Source organism: Rhinopithecus roxellana, chromosome 6, assembly GCF_007565055.1.
Source record: "Rhinopithecus roxellana isolate Shanxi Qingling chromosome 6, ASM756505v1, whole genome shotgun sequence".
Taxonomy (NCBI): domain Eukaryota; kingdom Metazoa; phylum Chordata; class Mammalia; order Primates; family Cercopithecidae; genus Rhinopithecus; species Rhinopithecus roxellana.
In genome coordinates, this window is record NC_044554.1 from 120,670,246 (window position 1) to 120,695,445 (window position 25,200).

The following is a 25,200-nucleotide window of genomic DNA, read 5'->3' on the forward strand; positions in this document are numbered from 1 at the left end:
ATGGAAGACAGTGATTTAGCGATTTCTCAGGGATCTAGAACCAGAAGTACTGTTTGACCCAGCAATCCCATTACTGGGTGTATACCCAAAGGATTATAAATCATTCTACTATAAAGACACATGCACACATATGTTTATTGCAGCACTATTCACAATAGCAAAGACAGGGAAGCAACCCAAATGCCTATCAATGATAGACTGGATAAAGAAAATGCAGCACATATACACCATGGAAGGCTATGCAGCCATAAAAAGGAATGAGATAATGTCCTTTGCAGGGACATGGATGAAACTGGAAGCCATCATCCTCAGCAAACACAGGAACAGAAAACCAAATACTGCATGTTCTCACTCATGAGTGGGAGTTGAACATTGAGAACACATGCACACAGAGAGGGGAACAAAACACATCAGGGCCTTTTGGCGGTGGAGGGTAGGGGGAGGAAACTTAGAGTATGGGTGCAGCAAATCACAATGGCATACGTATACCTATGGAACAAACCTGCACATTCTGTACATATATCTCATTTTTCTTTAGAAGAAATAAATAAATAATTGTTGGATAAATTTAAAATTATTAAATTCCATCAATGATTATTTTAACAGATTTTATTAAGCTGTTGAATCTGGCTTTTTAATATTTAAAAACCACGTGTCTTCTCTATAAGGGCACTGAGTCGGTTTGCTTAACACCAGCCTTTTTGTCACAATATCAAGGGTTGAGCACAAGTATGTTGTCTTTTTTTGCCACATAGGATTTCTACTGTGTTTTCCTTGATAAAAATCATTTCAAGAAATTTCATATGTTGATTATGATAATTACATGCCAAGCCTACTAATTTGTTTTGAAGTAAATATTGAAAGATATTTTACCCAAAACTCTTAAGTATAATTTTCTCAAGTGATTTTTGGTAATTGATTCAAATTGGAGCACCAATAACTTCTTTTAACATTTTGCTAAAACTGACTTTCAAATGGTATTTTCAGCCCTCGCATTGGGAAACCATTACCTGAATTAATACCAAACAGACTAGAGGAGATTTTGTTCTTTCCCTTGAAATCTTTTTTAAGTAACCTTCTAATGGCAAATGGCACCAAGTCAAGAGAATGAGGAGATATTTTTAGCTCTGATTCACTGACTACCCAACAAGATTTTGGCATAAAAGTGTAAAACATATGAGGAGCAATGATGTTGGTCTTTGCTGCTTGAAGTTTCAGGATTTTTATTCAAAGCATCAGTGATGTTTGGCAAATATATCAACGTCCTGAGAAAGTTATTATTTTTGAAAGTTTGCAAGTGTCCAATGATTGAAAAAAAAATCTTTTTTTCATAGTATCTTTAATTTCATACCCATGCACAGCAAGAGATTAAGTACATTTTCTTTATCCACGGATTGAGCAAAGCTAGTAGTAGAAAAGAAGATAAAGAGTGATAAGTTGATCGTTGGTTATTTTTTTCATTTGACAGACAAGTCAGGAATTTGACTTTTGCTCATAGGTACTGACAAATAGTTTGGAATTTCTACTCCATTTTAACTTTTGGCAGTACTCCAGATAGAAGAATTCATGAGTTTTTTTCCCCTAGCTGTATCTGAGGGATTTTTGAATTTTGTTTACTGTTAAGAGAGCTACTTGGAACAAATTTTGTCCAATTTTGTGGATTCTTAACAGTATATTTTACTACTATTCATTTTCTCATGTTTCAGAGCATCATACTCTGTAGATAACTTGAATTTTTAAAAATAATGTTGGTGTGATCCTTTTCTCATTGAGTTTGAGAAGGCTAATTACTTTGCCCCTTCATATACACGATATTGAAATAATTTTAGAATATGGTTTTACTTAAATCACAGAGATCTTACCTAAAGATGCTGTGCTTCAGGCCAGCCATAAGAATAGTAATATAACTTGCCTCTTTCATCATATGTACCAAACAGATAGTTCATATACTTCATTGTTTACCATTACTTTCTCTGAAAGCATTGTTATTCTACATTATGTATAATATACATCTAGCCAGGAAGATTTAGATACACTCTATTTGTAACATAAATTTGTTTTTCAAACTATTTCTCCCATTTGAGAGATTTTTAGTTTGCCTTGACAGTCTTGGAGTCTATCTCACAACTTTTGCCCCATAAGTAATCAGATATTCATGACCATGTTTAAGAGTTCCTCTGTATTTTGCATTGTAAAATCTTAATAACATTGCTTCTAATACATTCTTCTGAATTTTCTCTTGGAGTAAGTCTCTCTAAAATTGTTACCACTGGGTCAAATTATATGAACAAAGTTATAAATGCTTCATTTTTAATTAAGAAGAGGAAGATTATATATTGTCATTTATTTGATTGCCATTATTCCTTTCCTCATAGTCATAAGTAAACTTCTAAATTGTGAATACTTTTTTATTCATCTTTATACATTTTATAATAATTCACTTATTATAAGAGTTTGAAAATATTGATTTTTCATTGTCATGCCAAAAAATGGAGTGACCAAATTAGCAAATTGTTTAATATTTTATTTTTGATTATGTGTTCCAGAATTACTGTTTTGAAAATTAAAAGTAGGCCAGGCGTGATGGCTCACACCTGTAATCCCAGCACTTCGGGAGGCTGAGGCGGGCAGATCGTGAGGTCAAGAGATTAAGACTCTCATGGCCAGCATGGTGAAACGCCGTCTCTACTAAAAATACAAAAATTAGCTGAGTGTGGTGGCTCATGCCTGTATTCCCAGCTACTCGAGAGGCTGAGGCAGAAGAATCATTTGAACCCGGAAGGCAGAGGTTGCTCAGTGAACTGAGATAGCACCACTGCACTCCAGCCTGGTGACAGAGCAAGACTCCATCTTAAAAAAAAAAAGAAAAAAAAATTAAAAGTAGCAGGTACCTGAAGCTCATTACATTATGGTTCAGTTTCCTGAGTCATGCATTTAGTACCTTTTAGAACCAATATTATTTTTAAAAAGACTCCATTATTCACCCCTGTATTCAGCAGAAGTTATTTCAGGATGGCTGTGTTTGATTCCTCTGTCTTCCTTCCCTTTATCTGTTCTCTCTTCCATTAGTTCTTTGTTTCTAACTCTGTTCATTCATGTTGCTTTCACCCTGTGATTTTGAGATCTTCCATATTCCTATCAGAGTGGCTCCAGAAAGTGTTGAGAGTTAAGATATTCCTGAGTACTATTTCAATTCCTTTTTTCTTGCTTTCTTCTCTGACTTGGACTCCAGAATATTTTGTGTGGCCCACTTTGTCAGCCTGTTTTTTTCTTCCTTTTTAAACAATTCTTGAGCATATTCAGTGATCACAGCATTTCATTCTCATTCCTCTAAAAAATCAGCCTGGCTTCAAAATAGCATGAATGTCCTTTTCAAGTGACTGTTTGACTCCATTAAAATTTCTTATATGATTTAGGCTTGTGAGTGGTTTGCCAGAGGGCATATAAATCATACTGCTTAACCCTTTCCTCCACTATTTGAAGAGAGCACATTTTACACATTCTTCTAATGCTGGAATAGCATATGGTTCTGTAGAATGGATTACTTCTAGCAAATTTTTCTTAATTTTTTGAAACATCCCAAAACTATACACTGAGTTTATTTAGTTTACAAAGAGAAAATCATTTATACCTCATAAGTTTTATGAGGTAAATTATATGGATATAGAAATATATTTGGATTTAAGAATTAGCTCCTACAAGATTGAAACCACTTCAGACACTTGAACTATTAAAGCATGAATACCTGCATTCCTTTTATTAGAGAAGAATGGCTTGCAACCGTCTTACTGCCTGGACAGAGCTATATAATCTGTCTATCCATGATGTCATTGCCAGAAGCCAAATAGTAAGTTTTTTTTTTTTTTTTTTTTTTTTTAAATGGAAGGGATTTTTCAGGTTGCTGGTTTGCATGATGGGAATGCATTTGGAAATGCTTCCTGTTCCAGTCACCAGCCCCAGGCTGCCCATATGTTTTGGATTCAGAAATGACAGCTGAAATCATTTAGGCAGAATTATGGGACGTCTAAGACACGTACAGGTTTATTATGACCGAAGAGAAGAAAGAGAATACATGATATGACTAAAAAGAAATGGCTAATTAGGCTTAAACTATTGCACTATGATTGCTATGAGAGGATTTTTATGTATAAAATAATATGCACGATAACTACTTTTACCCTCTTTAGGGAATATGTATGTGGTATACTGGTAGAATTTTAAAAATTTCCTAAATGGCTTAAAACCAGGTAAAAATAAAACAAAACATAAATAGGCGTTGTAATATGTCAAATCAGTCTATACAGAAACAGTGGAATACTTGAGAATAACATATCTGATTGTTTGATGATGAAATAGTTTGAAGACCATGTTGTCTCTATCATCATACCATGTCTTATGATGTAACTTGAGGCATAATAATCTAGTTGTAATTATAATCTTGTCTTCAGAGTAGAGAGACAGCACTTTCGTACTGGTTCATGAATGGCTTGTTTTTGTTGTTAAAGATGATATGGAATTTTAAGATAGCATTAAACCTGAGTAACATTTGATAAAATGCTTGGAATGTTTTGTTTTTTAATCACTGTTTTAAAAATGGACCCCTCTAGGCCCGGCATGATGGCTCAAGCCTGTCATCCTAGTGCTTTGGGAGGCCAAGGTGGAAGGATCGCCTGAGGCCAGGAGTTCGAGACCAGCCTGGACAACATAGTGAGAGCCCGTCTCTGTAAAAAATAGGAAAATTAGTCAGATGTAGTGGCACATGCCTGTATTCCTAGCTACTTGGGAAGTTAAAGAGGGAAGATCCCTTCAGTCTAGGACTGTGAAGTTATGATGAACTATGATCACACTACTGCACTCCAGTGTGGGTGACAGAGAGAGACCCTGTCTCAATAGATAGGTAGGTAGGTAGGTAGGTAGGTAGGTAGGTAAGTAGATAGAGCCCCTTTGATATATAATGTATAGTGGGTACAAACTTCCTCTGTTAAACACCATGAATGCCTGTGATTTCATTTTAAAGGATAAGTTGGTTGAAGTTTCCTTTTCCTTTTATCTCATTAATGAATGATTTTCATGTGTTGGAACTCACATTATAATTTTATTAATTATAATTTGGAATTGAAGTAGATAAGTACTCTAAAGCATAACAGGGAAAAATGCAATTTCAAAGTCTGTCTAATCTTGTGGATTGCATGTAAGACCAGTTTGAACCTAACTGCTCAGTAATTTGATGTTTTAATTCTTACAGCAATGTAGGCTGAATAAAATAGAGATTATACCTAGAGGAAATGGCATTGATTGCTATAGAAGAAAGGAGGGTTCAACTTCTGTAAATTTTCTTCAGTTGCCTCTAGCAGTAACAATTTCCCAATAAATTACATGACTGTAATAAGGTGCAAGTGAAATAGTTTAAAAACTATTAATGAAAGGATAGTAAGTTATTTCAAAATTCAGAACCACCTTTAAGTGTGGTTGTAGTGAAATGTGTGTGGTGTGTGCACTGTATCTCAGACATGGGACACTGGTAATGAAGATGACATTAGCTGGTGGGAAAATAAGCATCAAGGCATCCACCCTTGCTTCCTTGGCCACACTAATAATTACTGTCATTGCCATAAATTTTGAGACCACATGGGGTACCACAGAAGAGTAGAAATTATTGCCCTTTTTCTTCAGAAAATTGTGAATTTCTGATATTTCCTCTTACCATTGAAAGGGTGGCTTAAAGGTTTTCATAATGGGTTCATTCACCTGGAAGAGGTTGGAGTGTCTATCATCAGATGGCATGTGGACCCCAGGGAGCTTCTTAAATAAGCAGAGATCAATCAGGGAATTTTTATGCTTCCATTTTGCACTGTATTGACTAGTTTGTAACATATCCCATTTTTAAAACAGTATGTTCACTTAAAGTTTTCATCAATTTCAAAAGAAAATATAACTGAAATTTGGTGTTTACACGTAAACTATGCCTACCTATTTAAGATTAAATTCAGAACTATTTTTTGTAGTCTTTCTGTATCCTTATGCCAGTGAAACTATTTTCGTTTGTGTGTATGTTATCAAATCTATACAAAGCTTGAGTATATTGACTGTCCTCTCACTGTCAAACAGAAAATTAAATGAAACAGAAGTTTAAGGATATAGACTCTGTGTTTAGTGTAACTTTCAACAGAGGATTTCTGTTGGTCATCTCCATGGAATGGCTTCCTTATTTTTAGCCTAGATGCAAAAACTAGGGCTATGCTATTTCAATGTCACATTTTGGCAGTGCTCCTGAAGAACATCGAAATTAGCTTACAAATATTGTGTACACCAGGCTTGACATTATAGGAGAATGGAAACAAATGCATGTGTTCAGGAAGGGGCTTTATTTGGATTTTTGCTTTAAGGGAAAAGTCTAGTTTGAAAGCCAATGCTAATGCAAAAGCAGAATTTCTCTGAGGAACTTGGTATCTCATGAATAGGAGGTCTGATCATTTGAAGAGTCAACAATTGGAAAACCTCACTTCATGAATAATAAGTTAGGTAAAGAGAAACATAAGCACTTACTGAAAGAGGAAGTCTATTAACAATTCTCCTATACTTGTTTCTGCCCTGGAAACGGCAAAATTTCATGTCCAAGAGGTGATCTGAGTTTCTAATAGCTTTCTTACCAGTGGCCCTACATGGAGGGATATTGCTTCTTTCTGTTGACCTAAGGTCAGATTCAAAACAGGGTAAGGGATGGAGAGAGGAAAATATGCAAAGGTGAGTGTTGTTTTCTAGCTTTTTTTTTACCTTTTCTTTGATCTGGCCTCTCTGTCCTCCTCTTTTAAGAAGGGCAGTTCTCCCCTCACACCTGTTTTAAAATGGTCATTATATACATAATTAATCTTTCTAGTTTACTTGCGTGTCTTTCCTTTTGAGCCTCATGGCTGTTGTTGCAGCACATGACTAAGATGAGTCAGTATAGTTCTCAGATCTGCATATGACTGCAATTAACTGAGACTCAACTATGAAAATGCCTACAAGTAAAATGTCTTTTCAATTTTCTGTCGTCTTTCTGTGTTCTGTCTTTTTACAAGGGGATATTTTTCTCTTGCTTTTTAAATTGATCCAGCCACAGAGAAATCAAATCAATATGAGAAACCCACAGTCTAAACCTCATAAACGCTTTTACAGAAAACATTTCATCTCCAGAGGGTTATGATTTCGGATACTCTCCTTGTGTTCCTTCCCCTGGAGTTAGTCCTCCACCTATGTAAATAACCAGATAACTGCTACCTGATGGGTATTCAACAGCAGGGAAAGAGGATGCTGACTTTTTTTTTTTTTTTTGTCTTGCTCTGTCACCCAGGCTGGAGTGCAGTGGCACGATCTCAGCTCACTGCAACCTCTGCCTTTTGGGTTCAAGCAGTTCTCCTGCCTCAGCCAGCCAATTAGCTGGGACTACAGACATGCACCACAACACCTGGCTAATTTTTTGTATTTTTAGTAGAGATAGGTTTTCACTGTGTTAGCCAGGATGGTCTCTATCTCCTGAGCTCGTGATCTGCCCACCTCAGCCTCCCAGAGGGTACTGATTTTGAAAGGAATATAGGAATATATGCTCGTGTGGGGCTTAAGCCTTCAGAGCCTCATTCTGCACTCACTCTGTCTTCTGCTTGGTTTCTAAGTCTAGCCACACTTGGTAGCTTCCTTTAAAACCACCCACTTCATGGAAGCCATTCAGTGTAACCTTGTCAGGCACAAGTATATCTGGTAGCATTATCCTAACGCATAGCAATGGTGATACAGTAAAGGGGAAAGTGTGGGAAGAAGAAGTGAGGCATAATATAGTGAGGGAAAGACGAGATGTTAGCCCATAGCCATGGTAGAGATTGTAGAGAAGCAATCTTTTTGATACGTGTAGTCAGCAGGGGTCCTCTTGGTATTAGAATAAGAAATAGCCAGAGATCAAGCCAGATGCATCTGAGCTTATTAGTATGTCATCATAGGAGAGTGATCTGTTGGTCCTATGCCATAGTGGTGGGTGTTCTGTTCAGAACTTTTGTACCCAGAAGTGCCTTTTGGCATCATTCTTAAGTGTAGTTCTGTGTTTCTGCATAAGCGCAAATCATAAGGGTCACATAATCCAATGAGTAAAACTAGGGAAAGAATGTATAAAGAAAAAAAGATATGTACAATATAATGAAATTTGTAATTCAGGCACATGTAATGCAGTCCCTGGCACAGTACTATGTATTTAAAAAGAGAGAGGGAAAACAAACTGCTTTTAGTTTAGGTAAAATAGATGTTTGTGAAACATCAATTTTAAGGTGCAAAATGTGACGTTGTACTACCTCTTGTTCCCTCTTCCATATGAGATTCTCCATATTCTTGCTTCTAATCACTCAGAGCACTCTGAGGTTAGTGATATGATGCTGGATGTAGTTTCAGTGATTGTGTATAGAGAGTGGTGGCATGGGAATAGGAATGTCTGGGCATGCACATAGGAAGAACACATATGTAAAGATTAAATGCAACTCCTGGAAGTTCTGGGGGAACTTTTGACTGTATGTATCATTCCTGTTTTTATTGCAATTCCTTCCAACAATTCTTCCCTACTTCCCTACCTCTAAACACACTACAGAAAATCACCATCATCATCATCATTAATCATCATCACCTATAGTATCCACAGTGTGCTGGGCAATGTTCTGAAACTGTTATGGATATTTACCAGTTAATTTTCACAATGACCATATGAGGTTAATATGAAAATTGAACTAGGATTATCCTCATTACAGAGGTTATGTAACCTGCTCAAAGTTACGTAATCCTGATTTATAGAGATTATGTAACCTGCTGAAGGTTATACAGCTAAGGATATATGTGATATGTGCACATACACATACCACATTTCCATGCCCTACATCTAAAAAAAAACCTTACATTTTAAAGGTTTGGAAAAGTCTTTTAAGTTTTCCCAGATCTCATTTCTGGAGATGATCTTTTTCCTGCAATTCTTGATGCTAATGTCATTGGACTTGGAGGATCAGGATTTTTTTTTCTCCAGTCCTAGTGTATTTCCATAGTTTTGTTGTTTCATTTTTAAACAAGAAGCTTGAATACTTTATTCTTAGAAAGGTTTAAGATAATTCACAAACATATAATATACACAGAATGTTAGCTCTGTGAGTGTAGAGTTCGTCTTATTTATGCAAAGTTGGCATTCTATAAATACATGCCATATATATAACACCATAAATGTTCTTTTGTAGCTACCACTATTTCACTTCTTTAATTTGTTAATTTTAGAGGATCATATTAACATATGTTTTTATATTGAACTATTTCTCATTTCTAAGATTAGCCTTGTTTGGTCTTGATGTGTTAGTTTTTTAATGCCATATTGAATTTTAGCACCTACTGTTATTATTTTTAGAATATATACATCTGTGACTGTGATCATAGAGAGATTGTTTTAGTTCCCTCCATCCCTTTCTTGTCCTTGCCTGGTTTGACATTGTGTTTTAAAGAAGGAGTAGGAAGCATTCTTATCTTTTTCTGTACTCTGGAATAACTCGTATATGTTATTTGAAGATTCGGAGCATTTTTAATTAAAACTGTCTGAATTCAGTACCTTTTTAGTTATAGCCTTTCCTATCTCACAAATTTTGTAACTTATGTTTTATTTAGAAAAACTTTTTTTTTCTAGATATCAAATGTACTGGTTTAAAGATGTACATTGCTGTATTTTAAAATCTTCCTATTTTTAGTTGTCACCTTTTCTTTTCTTTTCTTTTCTTTTCTTTTCTTTTCTTTTCTTTTCTTTTCTTTTCTTTTCTTTTTGAGACATAGTCTCACTCTGTCTCCCAGGCTGCAGTGCAGTGGCTTGATCACGGTTCACTGCAACCTCCGTGTCTCGGGTTCAAGCGATTCTCCTGCCTCAGTCTCCCTAGTAGCTGGGATTGTATGCACTCGCCATTGCACTTGGTTAATTTTATTTTGGATGTTTAGTAGAGATGGGGTTTTGCCATGTTGCTCAGGCTGGGCTTGAACTTCTGACCTCAAGTGATCTGCCTGCCTCGGCCTCCCAAAGTGCTGGAATTACAGACATAAGCCACCACGCCCACCCTCATTTTTCTCATTCTTAATGATGATTATGTTTTGGCAAACTCCTCACTTAAAAAAAAAATCAGACTTGCCAAAGGTTGGTTTTATTAGGCTTTTCAAAGAAGTGCGTTTTTGTTTAATTGTTCAAACTTATTGTTTTCTAGTTTTTCTATTTAATGTCTGCTGTTAACTGCATTGATGCCTTCTCTCTCTCTCTCTCTTTTTTTTCTTGTCTCTTTTGTTTTCTCTAGCTTTACTTTATTGGTTGTTTTATTTATTTTTAGTCTTTTTTATGTTAAAATAAATACATTTAAAAGTCTAAATTTTCTTGTTGATGCTCTGACCAAATTTAATTGCTTTGAAATGTAGTGTATTTATTTTTCATTTTTTACGGATTTAAGTATTTTTAGACTTTTTAACTTTTTGTAAATTTTTAGGAAAATATATTTTTCTATTCATTCCTCCCTTTCTCATTCTCTCTCTTCAACTGATTTTCTTTCTTCCTTATTTTCCTCCTGCTGCCTTTGAACTTAAAACACCATTTATTGGAAGAAACCTTATTTATATACTACTAAAAAAAATTCACTGAATTAAACTATGATTGAATGCTTTCTTATTCAGAATTTTTATTTTTTGCTTATTGAAAGAGCTGTAGAAGTTTTAATTCTGGTACTTAAAAAAAAAAATCTTACATGAAAATTTCAATAAATGGTTTCCAGATAACAATTAGGGCTCATCCTTCACTATTTCTTCTTCAGATGGTCCTTAAGTTGTTTGTTGGTGACTCATGCCATTGAGTAAACTCTGCAAATTGAGCAAAATAAAAAGTTTGCTCAGACACAGGCAATAAGAACTATATTGCATTCATTGCCTGGGTAATCGTAAATGAATGCTGTTGTTCCAATATCAAAGATGAAAAGAATTATATGTTTTAGAGTTGATGAAATATAATATACTCTGATGTTAATTTTATTCAGTTTTGAGGAAAGGATGTAGTATGATTTCAGCTTTCTGGAAATTTTTGAGATTTTCTCTTTGTCTCTAGGCCATTTGTGTTTAAAAAGCATGTGTAGCCTGAGTTTATTGGCCATTTTATTTAATTGTGTTATATCCTTTATAGCTTTACTCTTTTGGCCAATTCCATTTGTTAATTTTTGAAAGGAGTAAGCAAAACCCTTCAAGATTTTGTGAAATTTTCCGATTCTTCTTTCATGTTTGTCAATTTTTGCTTTTAATAATGTATCCTATTGTTAGGTATGCAAATGTTGAATACATGTTTCTTGAATTCTGTTAAACGTGATTTTACATTGATATATCTGATTCCTTTTTATTGGTATTTACAATATAAATAACAAAATATCAAAAGTATAAATAAACTTTTATTTTCAGACTTTCTGGATTTTTGGTATTTATTGTTCTTAGTTTGTATTTGGGAAGCAGTATGAATTTGATTTTCTTTGTTTTAAAAACTGAGATTTTACATTTTTAATAAGCATTTCAACACATCATGTATATGTGATTATTATCTATTATACCATAAGTAGAAAGTACTTATCATATACTGGCTTCAAAAACAAATGTTCGCACATTCTTTGTTTGTCCTTCTCTGAGGTTGGTGTTATCCTTATTTAAGGATGGGGAAGTTAACAATATGAAGTTACAAAATGGCAGTTTGGGGTCCAGAGTCATTCCTCATTTCACTAAATGCATGAAATAAAACTTTCATATAGTTACTCAGGGAAAACTCCATTGAACCTATTTTAATCATATTTTAGGTTTGTTTTTAGTGTGCTATCCTATATGTAAAAGTATTCCCATCTGTACTTCGTTTCTTTTTCTCTTTGTCTGACATTTTGCCTGGACCAGAGTGAGAATAATTTCCAAATTAATCATAGTTTCTACCCTCATGGAGTTTGACTTTGATTTAGAAGCTAAATCAAAGCTTGAGCATTGCCCAAGATAAAGGCAATTTCATCTCAGAACATATCTAAGAGCATTTTCTCTGACCCATTTTCTTTGCCTTTGCCCTTCAATTGGCTAACTTCTTTCATTCTCTACTCATGTCTTACTTAGAAGTAACTTCTTCCAGAGACCTTTCTGAAATCTCTAGACCTCATTAGGTTTCCCCTGCTGTGCCCTTGAACATCATCCGGTACTATTCTTAAAATAACACACAGCAGACTTTACTGTAACCAGTGGCATGTCTGTTTTTTCTCCATTTGCATCTGTTTCATTTACTCCTATGTTCTTAGTGACTAGTGTTGTGCCTGGAACATACGGGCTCAAAAAGTACATGATGAATGATGAAGGCTAATTTCTGCTTTGTATCCTCAGCAATTATCACCTGGCATGCAATAAAAGCTTAATAACGGAATCTGAACTGTTGTTATAAATGACTACAGCAAGGTTCTTGACTGTATTGTAAAACTTGTACTTCCTCAGTAATTCAAGCCTGATAGTGGGGCACAAATGCTCATGTTCATTGGCTTTCACAGAGTGATTAAATGTTTCAGTCTTATAAATCTGATAGTACTCCAATAAAAGAAGAAAAATGTGAATAGTAACTACATGCTTTTAAAAAATTTTATCTAGTTTATAATATAAGCAGAAAAAGCATTAAGAAGAAAATATATATTTGTGGACAAATCAAGCTTCGCATATTTAAAAGAATAGCAGCATGAGATGTTGAATATTCTTTTAAACTTAGATCTGGATATATTTATCTTAATTTTTAGTTTTGAAGATGTTTCTGTTAAGTTATGAAGCATATTTGCTCAAATATATTCAGGAATTGTAAAAACCTGAAAATTATTTTTTCTGAATATTGACATAAAGATAAATCCAGTGATTAATTTTACTAGCAGAATGTATTTGTTGTAATTTCATCTCGTATAAAATAAGTATTTTTTATTTGCATTTGGAAAATATAGGATAATTGATGTTATAATTGCATTGGTTAATTATGTTTTCTAAGTTAAGGCATAAGGATATATTCAATGAAGAGGAAATGAGACACTTAACAAATTATGGACATGTATTATTTTTAATACATATAAATATTTAACATAAAACAGAGCCGAGAGGGAAAAATAATGTTTCAATTGTGGTTAAAATTAGGGGGTGGGGAGGCATGCCACTACATAACACTGAAAAATCCACCCACTTGTCTTTTATTTGCTCTATTCAGAAGGTAATGGTGACATTGAAGTAGGAAGATATTGATTTATCATGTTATAGCCAGAGGGTTATTAATATGTTTTTCCTTTTCTCTTTTAGCACACTGATTTATGTCAGTACATGGACAAGCACCCTGGGGGGCTGCATCCAGATAATGTGAAGGTAGGAAAAGATCTTTTTGAGACAAGGGTTAACATTCTTGATGTGTATTTTTTGAACTGAAGTCTAGCATCTCTACCATAACATATTTAAATTTTTAAAACTTTTTGTGTAAAGAGAAGTGATATTGAGGTGAACCATAGTCATTGCTTCAGTTGAGTTATTGGAAGCCATGTTTTAACATTAAATATTTTTACTGGGGTATTAATATTTAGATCTTATATTTTCTTACTGGAGAAACATTTGCTAATAATGAGTGAAAACCATTGGAATCCTTCTTTTTAACACTTCATAGTAGAGGGGAGTCTCAGTTCTAGCATGGAACCCATACTGATATACCAGTTGGTTTCAACATAAAGCATCATTATGATCCAAAACAATGTTATGGTGGGTTCACAGTGCATGTCTTTTTATTTGTATGTACAAGCATATTCTACTTCCTGCTACTGTTTTTCCTTTCTTTTACTAGAAATTTTAGTACCGAGTATCAAAAGAACTACGATTTCCTAAGACTTGACCTCACAATCATCTTGGGAAATTATTCCAAAATTTCAAGTTTCAAACAGGAACTCCTTCTTCATATATGCAATAGAATTAGAAGAGATCAAAGTTATATCTGATATTGCTTAATTATGTTCTTATATTGTGTAACTCAAATGACTACATTTCATAATCCTGAGAACCCATTGAGTATTACAGATGTATTTGAAGTAAAATTATTCATCTCCATTTCTTCCAATTTGTTACGAGAAACCTTAGTAATAAACTGAGAGGTCTTCACTTTATTCCGTAGTCGAATCACCTGGGAAACTTTATATGTGTGTGTATAAATGTGACAAATTAATAATGAGGGTTTTATGGTGGTCAGTTACACTGTATAATTTTAAAATGTAGGAATTTATAGGAACTCTGTCAAAACATTGTTAAATAAATAATGGAATCAATATAGAAATTATAGTCTGTTGATTTTTTCATATGTTTTCTTTTTGTTGTGTTTTATTAGATTGCCTTTCCTTGAAGTTTTTTGACTGTTCATTTTTCTTAAAAATCTGTAATCACTAACATATAGTTTATTAGTAGTTAGGTTAGAAATTTTAATGGATGAAACTACCTGTTTTATTAATCTTGTCCATGTTCAATTCCAACTCTAAATATTAGTATTATAACATGAACATAATTTTTTAACATTAAAGTCGCAAGTTCTCTCATTCATACTTTCGTGTGTTCTCTTCTTAGGGTTTATTAACTTTGAAATCAATAGTACAATACATCTTCATTCTTGTTTCCCACTCTATCCCTGAGAATGTGTCGATCACCTAGCTAGTGAGACCATTGGCCCTGGGGAGCTCAGAAGTTCACCAGCCCCGGTGGAAATGAGCAAATCCTCTGAGCTAACTTTGACTTCCTGACTTTCACATTCAGTGATTCAATTGAGATTAAAGAACTGATTGAACCTTTCCCACAGTCATGACATCACTGGGCTTTTATTATTCCTGTTTAGTTTCTCACCAATCATCTGTGTGTCATTAGTTATCAGCAACTGTTGGTGGAAAATTTTGTTGATGAAAAAAAGAAAACTTCTTTCCACAAAGCATTGCTGTGTTCTCTGTCCACAGGCCAGTGACTGATGAATTTTGTCCCATTTTTACTGTACATTCTGCTTCTTCCATTACATTTTATTTTCCCTTATCTCCTAATGGTCATGGAGAGATGGGTCTCAAGGTTACTGTTTCTCAGTAACTGGGCTGTACCTCTAGAAACTGTCTCACTAGCTCTTGTTCAAGCTTTGTGTGCTTTTCTTTCATCCCGTGGTCATTCGTCATACTTTAAACACTTACTGTTTGCTCCTCATTCCAAGTCCAGGTTGCACTGTGGTGATAAACAAGGTTTAACACTGCAGGACTTGGTGCCTCCTAGGACATGGTGAGAAACTTAATGATGAATGAAATGTGTAGTCAGTGTAGAAATAATGTCACAGGAATTATATGTGATACTTACAGCCAGCCTGGGTATTTATATCAGCAGGAACTTTTCTTACTTGGAAGTTGTTAATATGGTCACAGATAGATGCCTTACTACATTTTTGTTTTTAAAAGAATGTGATGTGATTTACCTCTTCCTATTTTTAAAAATACCTTAAAAGCAGCAAAATGTATGGATTCCTTTCCTCATAACTAGTGAAATCTTTGATTTGTTGAGGATCTTCTGAAATGTCCTTGACAGTCTCAGTTCTTGGCATATTTGTGGATACAAGAAACCTCAGTAATAAACTAACAGGTCTTCACTTTATTCCACAGTAGAGTCACCTGGCAAGCTTTATATGTATATATGTATAAACACACACACACACACACACACACACACACACACACACACATATATATATTCTCACCTCCCAGAATCAGGATGTCTGCACAGTATAATATTGGGAATTTTAGCCAGAGTAATCAGCCAAGAAAAAAAAATGAAAAAAAATCCAAATTGGAAAAGAAGAAGTCCTCTGATCATCTCTCCTTGCAGACAAAGTAATCTTATGTATAGAAAAATCTAAAGACTCCACCAAAAAAAGTTACAAAACTGATAAACTAACTCAGTAAAATTGCAGGATAAAAAGTCAACATATAAAAATTAGTAGTGTTTCTTCCCCAATAATGAACTATATGAAAAAGAGATAAAACAATTTAATTGATAATAGTTACCAAAAATTATGTAGGAATCAGTTTAATCAGGGAAGGTGAAAGACCTGTATAAGAAAACTGCAAAACAGTGATCAAAGAAATTGAAGAAGCTACAAATGGAAAGACATCCTATGACCATGGATCAGAAAAATTAGTATTATTAAAATACCATACTACCAAAAGAAATGTACAGATTCAATACAATTCCTATCAAAATACCAATGACATTCTTCATGGCAGTAGATAAACAATCCTAAAATTTATATGGAACCACAAAAGAACCCAAATAGCCGAAACAATACTGCACAAAAAGAACAAAGCTGGAGATTTCATACTATGTGACTTTAAAATACAGTACAAAGCTATAGTAACCAAAACAAAATGTTATGGGTATAAAAAAGAGACACATGGACAAAGGGAACAGAAAAATGCTCAGAATAGAGAATCCCCAAATTAATCCGCAAACCTATAGTCAACTGATACTTGATAGAGGTGTCAAGGACATACTTTCGGGAAATAACATTCTCTACAATAACTGGTGCTGGAAAACCTGGAAATCCACGTGCAGAAGAATGAACCAAGACCTCTATTTTTCACCATATACAAAAATCAACTTCAGTTGGATTAAAGGCTTAAACATATGACCCAAAACTGTTAAACTCAGGCAAGAAAACATGGGAGAAACACTTCAGGACTTTGGTCTAGGAAAAGATTCTATGGCTAAGACCTCAAAAGCACAGGCAACAAAAATAAAAATAACAGATAAATGGGACTATATTAAACTCATAGGCTTCTGCAAAGCAAAGAAAATGAGCAAAGATACAACCTGTTGAATGGGAGAAAATATTTGCAAACTTCATCTGACAAGGGACTAATATTTAGATTATACAAGGAATTCAAACAACTCAGCAGCAAAAGAAACAAACTCATTAAAAAGTAGGCAAAGGACCTGAAAAAACCTGTCTCATAAGAAGACATACAAATGGTGCATAGGTAGTAAAACATGCTCAACATCACTAATTATCAGAGAAGTAAAAATCAAAACCACAATGAAATTCCATCTTACCCCAGTTAGAATGGCTATCATAAAAAAGACAAAACATAATAAATGTTAGTGAAGATGTGGAGAAAAGGGAAGTCATACACTGTTTGTGGGAATATAAATTAGTGCAGTTATTATGGAGAACCTATGGAGGTTTCTTAAAAAACTATAAATTGAACTACCATATGATCCAGCAGTCCTACTAATGGGTGTTTATCCAAAAGAAAGGAAATTTCTGCACCACCATGTTCATTGAAGCACTATTCACAGTAGCAAATATATGGAATCAATCTAAGTGTCCATCAACAAATTGATAAAGAAAATGCAGTACATACATACAATGGAAGGTTTTTCAGCCATAAGAATGAATGAAATCCTGTCATTTGCAGCAGTGTGGATGGAACTGAAGGTTATTATGCTAAGTGAAATAAGCCCCTTACAGAAAGACAAATAGGATGTATTTATATTCATATATGAGAGCTAAAAAGTTGATCTTGTGGAGGTAGAAAGTAGAATGATAGTTACCACAGGCTGGGAAGGATTTGGGGGTGGGGGATGAAGAGAGATTGATTAACGAGTATAGACATACTGTTCGATAGAAGGAATTTGTTCTAGTGTTGACAGCACAGTAGTCTAACAATAGTTAACAACAATACATCGCGTATTTCAAAATAATTAAAAGAAAAGATTTGAAATGTTCCCAAGATGAAGAAATTATAAATATTTGAGGTCAGGGATATCCTAAATACCCATCATTATACATTGTATGATTGTACAAAAATACCCTGTGCTCCCCAAAATAGGTACAAATATTATGTATCCATAAAAATTTACTTTAAAAAGTAGCTTTGGGTAGGAAATATGGGTATTTGCTCAGACTCAAGGATGAGAGGCCAAGGTATCTCCCATGATCTACAGCATCTCCTGACTCTCCCTGTATCCCTGCATCACTTTACTCCCCAGCCTTGGGAACATGTATACTTGCCAGCAATCCTAACCTCTTGTTCTTCCACAGCCCTGCAGCCTGCTGGCTTCCATTGCTCCTCACTCTGCCAGCAGGGGAGCGGGTGGTGACCCAGAATAAGGTGGGGGCTGTGTAGGTCAGAGAGAGGCAGGAGAGAGCTTGAGAGACTGGGCTTGGCATGGAGAGCTTCAGACAGCAAGAGCTGTGCCTCAAGGGAGAAGATTTTAAGAGTATTCTGGGAAGGATCTGGTCTTTCCAAGATAACAAACCTAAAGAATCCAAGAAACTCTCCAGTGAAGACCCCAGTTGACAAATGAGTAACTTGGAGGAAGCCAAGTTGCTTTCACTGATTGGATAGGGATAGGTAGAGAAGGAAACTTTAAAAAATTATCATTAATAGTCTCAGAGAGAGACAAGAAGATAATTCATCCATAAAACAAGAATGTCATATTATTTTTGAGAAGCAGAATTTAGTCAACACAGAGGAACTCTTGGAAATTAAAAATATAACAAAGTAAAAACAACAATAAAATCATGGAAGATAAAATTGAAGAAATTTGCCAGAAAATAAAACAAAAAATACAAAGATGAAAACTGGGAAAGAAAGTATCAAAAAATCAGAGGTCTAATATAGGGGATCCCACATCTGAATAACTGAGGAAAAAAGAAAGGAGGGAATCATTAAAGTAATAACTATGAAACCATAATTTTTTCAAATGTATAGGCTTGAGTTTTTAGATTAATGCCTAGAACATTTAAAAAAGAAACTGAAAATAATGTTCATTATTGCAAAATTTCAGAACACTGGGTTCAAAGAAAAATCCATAAAAAAGGAAACAGGTTTACTCCATGGGATCAAGAATTACAATGGCATCAGATTTTCAGCAGTAACACTGAAAGGGGGATGGCAGTGAGACAATAGCTTAAAAATTTGGACACAGAAGTATTTTCAGCCTAGAATTCTGTGCAAACTGTCAATGAAGTATGAAGGTAAAATTACCATTTTCAGATACACAAGGAGTTGAAAATTTTGTTTGTGTTACATTCTTTCTCAGGAAGATACTTGAGGATATACTCCACTGTTGCTTAAAAGATGGGAAAAGAATTTGGTGTTGAATTAGTAGTGACCACAAAGAAAACTAAACAAAGGGAAACAAACTGACAAACAAAAGAACTAGATTATTACTAACACCAGGAAAAGCAAATTTTTATGCAGGGGAAAGAAAGATATTCATAGTAAACTTTATAACTCACCTGTAAATAACATTTACATGGTCAAAATAATTTAAACATTGAATGCTGATGTAATTTAAAACAAAACAAAATAAAAAATACCTCTTTAAGTGATAATGCTGTAGCCAATCTCATTCTAGGACCAGCGTCCTGGAATGGTTCGTTCCAGCCCCCGACATTTCATAGAAAATAAACGTCAGGATCACTGAGATGATGGAGCGTGTTAAAGGGCTTTTTAACTCTTTGTTCAATGTTCTTTTCCCTGAGCTACATGATTAATACATTAAATTACTGTAATTAGCTTGATTATTTGTGACTTTAGAAACACTAAATCACATAGGTTCATCATCATTTTCATATTGAAGATAATGGTGATACTTTCTCCAAGGGTATGGAAAGTTAAAAAATAGATGTAGCTTGTTAAAGCCTTGTGTTTTGGCATCTGAATTGCAGTGCATGGAAGCAGACAACCCTTATCACGATGTTTGTTTCTATGAGAGGCCACTCATCTAATTATGCATTGGGATTTCCTCACTGTTTGCTTGGAGACAAGGGTCTCCTCCAGAGTTGCTTTAGGATCTGAACTGTAGGTGAAATTATTCTCAAAAAATTCTGACTATGACATAGTGACAGATGTCTCATGGGTATTTCTGTTTGATATATAAACATATTTTTTCATGTGGTGATATTTATTGTCACTTAAATCTATGAATATAAAAATGAAGAACATAAATATAATGTTTACTAAGTTAACAGCTGTTCATAATGCTGTGCTAGATATTAATTTTTTTTAAGTTGATCTTCCCATCATCTTAGATTGTTGGGAAAAAAAAAAAAACAAAAAACCTCAGCTGAGCTAAAATAAGACATTGTAATAGTTCTTTATAAATTTATGGAGATAGGAAAACCAGGTGAGATAAGCTATTGTCTTTAAAAGAGCATGTCCTTTTAGTAACACAGAAGCTCTATGTTTGCTAAACACTTCACAGATTATTAAATATTCAGAATGTGATAAATACTTGATTTTTATTATGGTAAACAACAGGAAAACACAGTGATCAAATCATTTTGCTTCTAAAGTTAGCAATTTCAACTTTTAGTTTCATCATTCTTCAGCATGACAATATATATAAACATTTTAAACATTTATCTAGGATTCTAAAAATATACATATTTTTCTTTGTTTATATTTTATATATAATTGTGTATTGTAAAAATGTGGATATCCTGCATTTAAGAATTGTGGAGATTGTTCCTTAGTGAGACTTGGGTAGAATTTCAGGCATTACAATGGTCATGTATCCTGGAAGAATGAAGGGGAGAAAAAAAGAACAACTGGAACTACACATAGCTCCTGATTTCATAATAAACAAGATAAGATAATTTTGTACTAATTCCCAGCAAAACATTCGTGAAAGTTTTATTTTTCTTGATGTGTATTTCTTGTAAGCACTGGAATAGACTCATTTTAAAAAGCCAGTGTTAACTAAATTTCTAGACTCACTTTGCTACTTTAATTGCCTACAGAAGTTGTCTGTTACCAATATGGCATTATGAAATAAATATTCACTAATAATAAATAGTTTATTTCTAAGCATAGTATCAATTTTTGACAAGTGGGTAATTTTAGCAATTAATTAGTGGACGATTTAAAACCTGGATCAAAAGCCTGAGGACATTAGCCTTGTTATAAATACTTATGATGATTAAAGGCATTGCAACCAGTTTGTAGATGGTGGTAACTGGTATGTGGGAAACTGGTTAGAGTATTTTTGGAAAGGTAGTTAAATTCCCCACCCCCTTTAAAGACCATTCACTATGAATTATATTGGGTTTGAGCTATCATAGTTGAATATAGAACTTGTATTAATTCTTGATTTTATAATTCTCAGTGGTTTACAGATTGACCATTGCATTTTCACAAATGACTATAATGGTCTAAATTTCATCCTTTATTCAGTTTTTCATTTGTTCTTTAAAAATTGATAAGCATGAGAGACTGAAAATTAAGATTCATGAAAAAAAGATTAATTGATGCTTTCTCCAGCTGATACCCAGAAATGTAGATGTTTGAATCTTATTACCATGATGAGATTGAATCTTCCTGTGTTTTTATGTAATGTACCTCCATTTGTGTTATCATAATGACTTTTCTAGAAGATTCCCTGCAAAAACACATTTGCCCCTTTTTTTATGAACAAGTGAAAATGACCAAAGTAATTTTGAACTTCCTGACTTATTCTCTGAAGTATCTGAAATCCTATTGGCATAAAGCTGATTCTTATTTTTCATTTCAATAGATATATGAATGAAAAGGATAGGAGGTTTATTATGGTTGAAAACTTGCTATTTTTCTTTAATAGACCAGAGAATAAGCAGGCGTATAAAAGACAGAATAATGCTATGCCAAATTAAGATTTTCGTATACAGATGGCACTGAGAATTGATTTCTAAATGAGACTTTCTAATGTTCTGATAGAAAACCAAGTGACACCTGATTTTCTCAATATTCTTCATTAGAGCTTCTCATTTAGCTCCTAATAATTTCCTACTACACATGACTGTGAATATTATAGAGCCTTTCCTCATTCTGTATTTTAAGAAATATGATTATTTCATGAGGCCATTAAACAATGTTTTAAAAATTTCACACTAAGTCTCCGTGTCCGCGTCTTTTTTTTTTTTTTTTTGGATGTTTTCATCTTATTTTTATAATAATAAAATAATCTTCCATATCTAGAAAGTGGAGGACTAGCGATAAAAGAAAATGAAATTCCACATGTCAGCTCATATTGTTTTGGACATTCAGAGGGTATCTGAGTAGTGAATTTTCTGGTTAAGATGTGGGGCGTACATTTAGTTGTTTAGAACATGTCTTTTGCATCCTCGGGATCATCTGCTGATTTGCTCGTAACAATTTGGATACAGCAAAGGAATTAAGGCCAGCTAATTAAATAGTACACTGTTTCCTAGAGATCCTTTAAAATCCAGATTGAAAAGAAATCACCAAGAAATCACCCCAAAAAATGATGAAATGCAGACAATGATTGGAAGTGTTACATGGTTCTTTAATTGTTAGTTACCCAACTTGGGAGTTCCCATTAAGAACAGGGAAAACACCCTCCTGGGCTTTACACTCCTCGCCTTGCCTCTCTCCAATTTAAGATGGATCTACACACGACTTGTTTGTTTTCATGTTTTCCAGGACAGACATGAGACCCTGAAGGGAAATAAGCTCAAGTAGTAGAGTATACACATATTGTCTTGGATAGGCACAACATTCATGTGTCCAGCCAGTACAGTTCATAGGTATTTTCTCATTCCTGTATAAATTTCTGTTACTTCAGACCCCTCTGAGAGGATGGAGAAAGAGGTTTGCTGATCATACGTATTTAAATTCACAAGTTGTTAAATGTTACATCCCATTTGAAATTAGTGTTTCTTTGATATAGCTTGTTTTTGTGATTTACTCCAAGGCCTTTAAACTCAAGATCTATCACCTTTGTCAATTTTTCAATCCACATCTCTCTCTTTTTAGTTATACTAGCCTTCTCAGTTGATATTAAGTTAATTCATTTTGATTTAGTATCTAAGATGTTACTTTAGTCAGAAAAACCATTTAAACTCTGAATATTGATTTGTTTTCATATAAAAAAGAATGGCCCTGTAGTTGGGAGAGAGTAGCATATGTTCCCAAATGAAGTTGAGTAGGAAGAACTACTGACTCTCCATTTCCCAATTTAGATTTTGTGCTATTTCTGTATAGTTCAGAAAAGCGCTTATTAGGTCAGTCCTATAATTCTGACAGACAGAAACTTGAGAGTGACAGAATAAGATTATGTTATTTGAATTTCTTAGAACAGTTCTTTCAGTTTTTCTCTTGGAAAATTATGTTAGATAGCTATTAAATCCAACAGCTTGTCTTTAACAGTTTCTGCTCAGCTAGGGAATATTTCTAATACTAATTTAAGGCAGATGCCCACCTTTATTAAAGGGAAGACCCAGCCCCCGCCCCCACTCCGTCCACATGCTTCACGGTATATACAAAGCCCAATAACTTGGAAACCTGCTTACTGTACTAGATCTTCTTTTACAGAACTTGACAAAACCAAGATCACTCACACTAGCCTCACTTGACTCATTATAAGTCTCCCAGCTCTAGATCCTATGGCTTTAAACTGCCTGCTCATTGTGGGCACCTCCATACTGGAAACACCACCTTGCTTGGTATCCGCCATTGCCTTGAAGTAGAGAGTGTGCAATGGAAGGCCAACTTACTTGGTAAGCTAAGCAGTTATTTCCCCAAAAGCTTGCCCATGAACCTGAAATTCTCATTTTTTGAGTTATTTCTCTCCGGAAAGTTCTCATCTTTAGGAGAAGCATATTAATATTCAAAGATCTTAAAGAATGTAAATTAAATTGTTACATTATCTGGAGATGACAAAACATGTTACGTCAGAGCCTTAGAGAGTGTAACTAAAAAAGCAGAAAGAAGAATGAAAGAACTCAAACAGGGCAGAAAAGTGGCAAGACAGACTCCTTCTGCTACTCAGATTTTCCAAGAAATGGATCTGTAAAATATATATTGCAAAAAAATACACGTGAAAGGCCTGATGCCTTAGCATGAATGCTTGTGTCTTATACCATCCCAGTAGCACACTTAACGCTGTCAAGTATGTCCAAAGTGACACATAAATTATACTTAATGTTGAATAGCTAGGGTTTTATTTCTGTCTTTTTTTAATATCTCTGTATAATCCTCTAAGTATTCTTTAAAAATTCAATACTTTGAATTGTAATGATGCTTTGTAAAATTATTTGGTGTACATTGCATTACAAATTAGGATTTAATATTTGCATTAACTGTTTTGAAACTCAACTAAACGGAATGAATCATGATGAATCATTTTGTGGCTTTTAAAACTGAAGACCTAGTATTGCAGTTAGACCATTATCTGATGCATATTACAAAATATTTTGACGTTGACTGCATATTATTGGGATTTTAACTAATTATTTTTAACTTCTAGGAAGTTGGATATACGGATAGTTTAAGGTTTGTGCATTAAAAACCTATGAATTTTTAAATGATACAGTGTTAAATATGGAACATACTGTTTGAAGTATTTATTATTCATATATAACTTTCATTTATCTACCAGTATCATATTTTGTAGCTTTAGATTCACATAGTATATAGCTGTTTTAATTAAATAGTATGCACACCTTTTTGGATAGCAGCCCTCTTAATTATAGTGTCAGAGTAAGACAAAAATGGATTCAAGTATCAGCACTGTCTCTTACTTACTATGTGTTCCTTTGACCAATTTACTTAATTCCTTTTTTTAAAAACTTTTAAGTTCAGGGGTACATGTGCAGGATGTGCAGGTTTGTTACATAGGTAAAGCCATGTCATGGAGTTTGGTTGTACAGATTATTTTATCACCCAGGTATTAAGCCTTGTATCCATTGGTTATTTTTCCTGATCCTCTCCCTTCCCCCACCCTTCACCCTCTGATAGGCCGCAATGTGTGTTGTTCCCCTCTGTGTGCCCATATGTTCTCATCATTTACCTCCCAAGAATAAGTGAGAATATGTGGTATTTGGTTTTTTCTTGTTATGTTACTTTGCTAAGGCAATTCACTTAATTTATCTGTGACTTTATTTCTTTTTCTGTGAAATAGGGATAGTAATATCTACCTGGTAGAGGTGTTGTGAGGGTTAAATTATCGAATGTATATAATACACTTAGCAAAATGTCTAGCATAGTAAGCACTCAATAAATGGTAGTGATTCAACTCTAGTTGTTTATCTTATAAAATCCCTTCCATTTCTGTTATTCATAAAATAATGGAATGATGTAATTTAACAAT

The 25,200-nt window shown here is 34.1% G+C and overlaps 1 protein-coding gene across 2 annotated transcripts in view; it reads left to right on the forward strand.

The window, feature by feature from the left end:
• The window catches only part of CDK14 (cyclin dependent kinase 14), a 598,852-nt gene that overhangs the window by 284,942 nt on the left and 288,710 nt on the right, over window positions 1-25,200 (forward strand). For both annotated transcript variants that reach the window (XM_010354653.2, XM_030932371.1), the window contains one exon: window positions 13,351-13,413. In XM_010354653.2, the coding sequence (XP_010352955.1) occupies window positions 13,351-13,413 (63 nt within the window). The remainder of the gene's footprint in view (window positions 1-13,350; window positions 13,414-25,200) is intronic.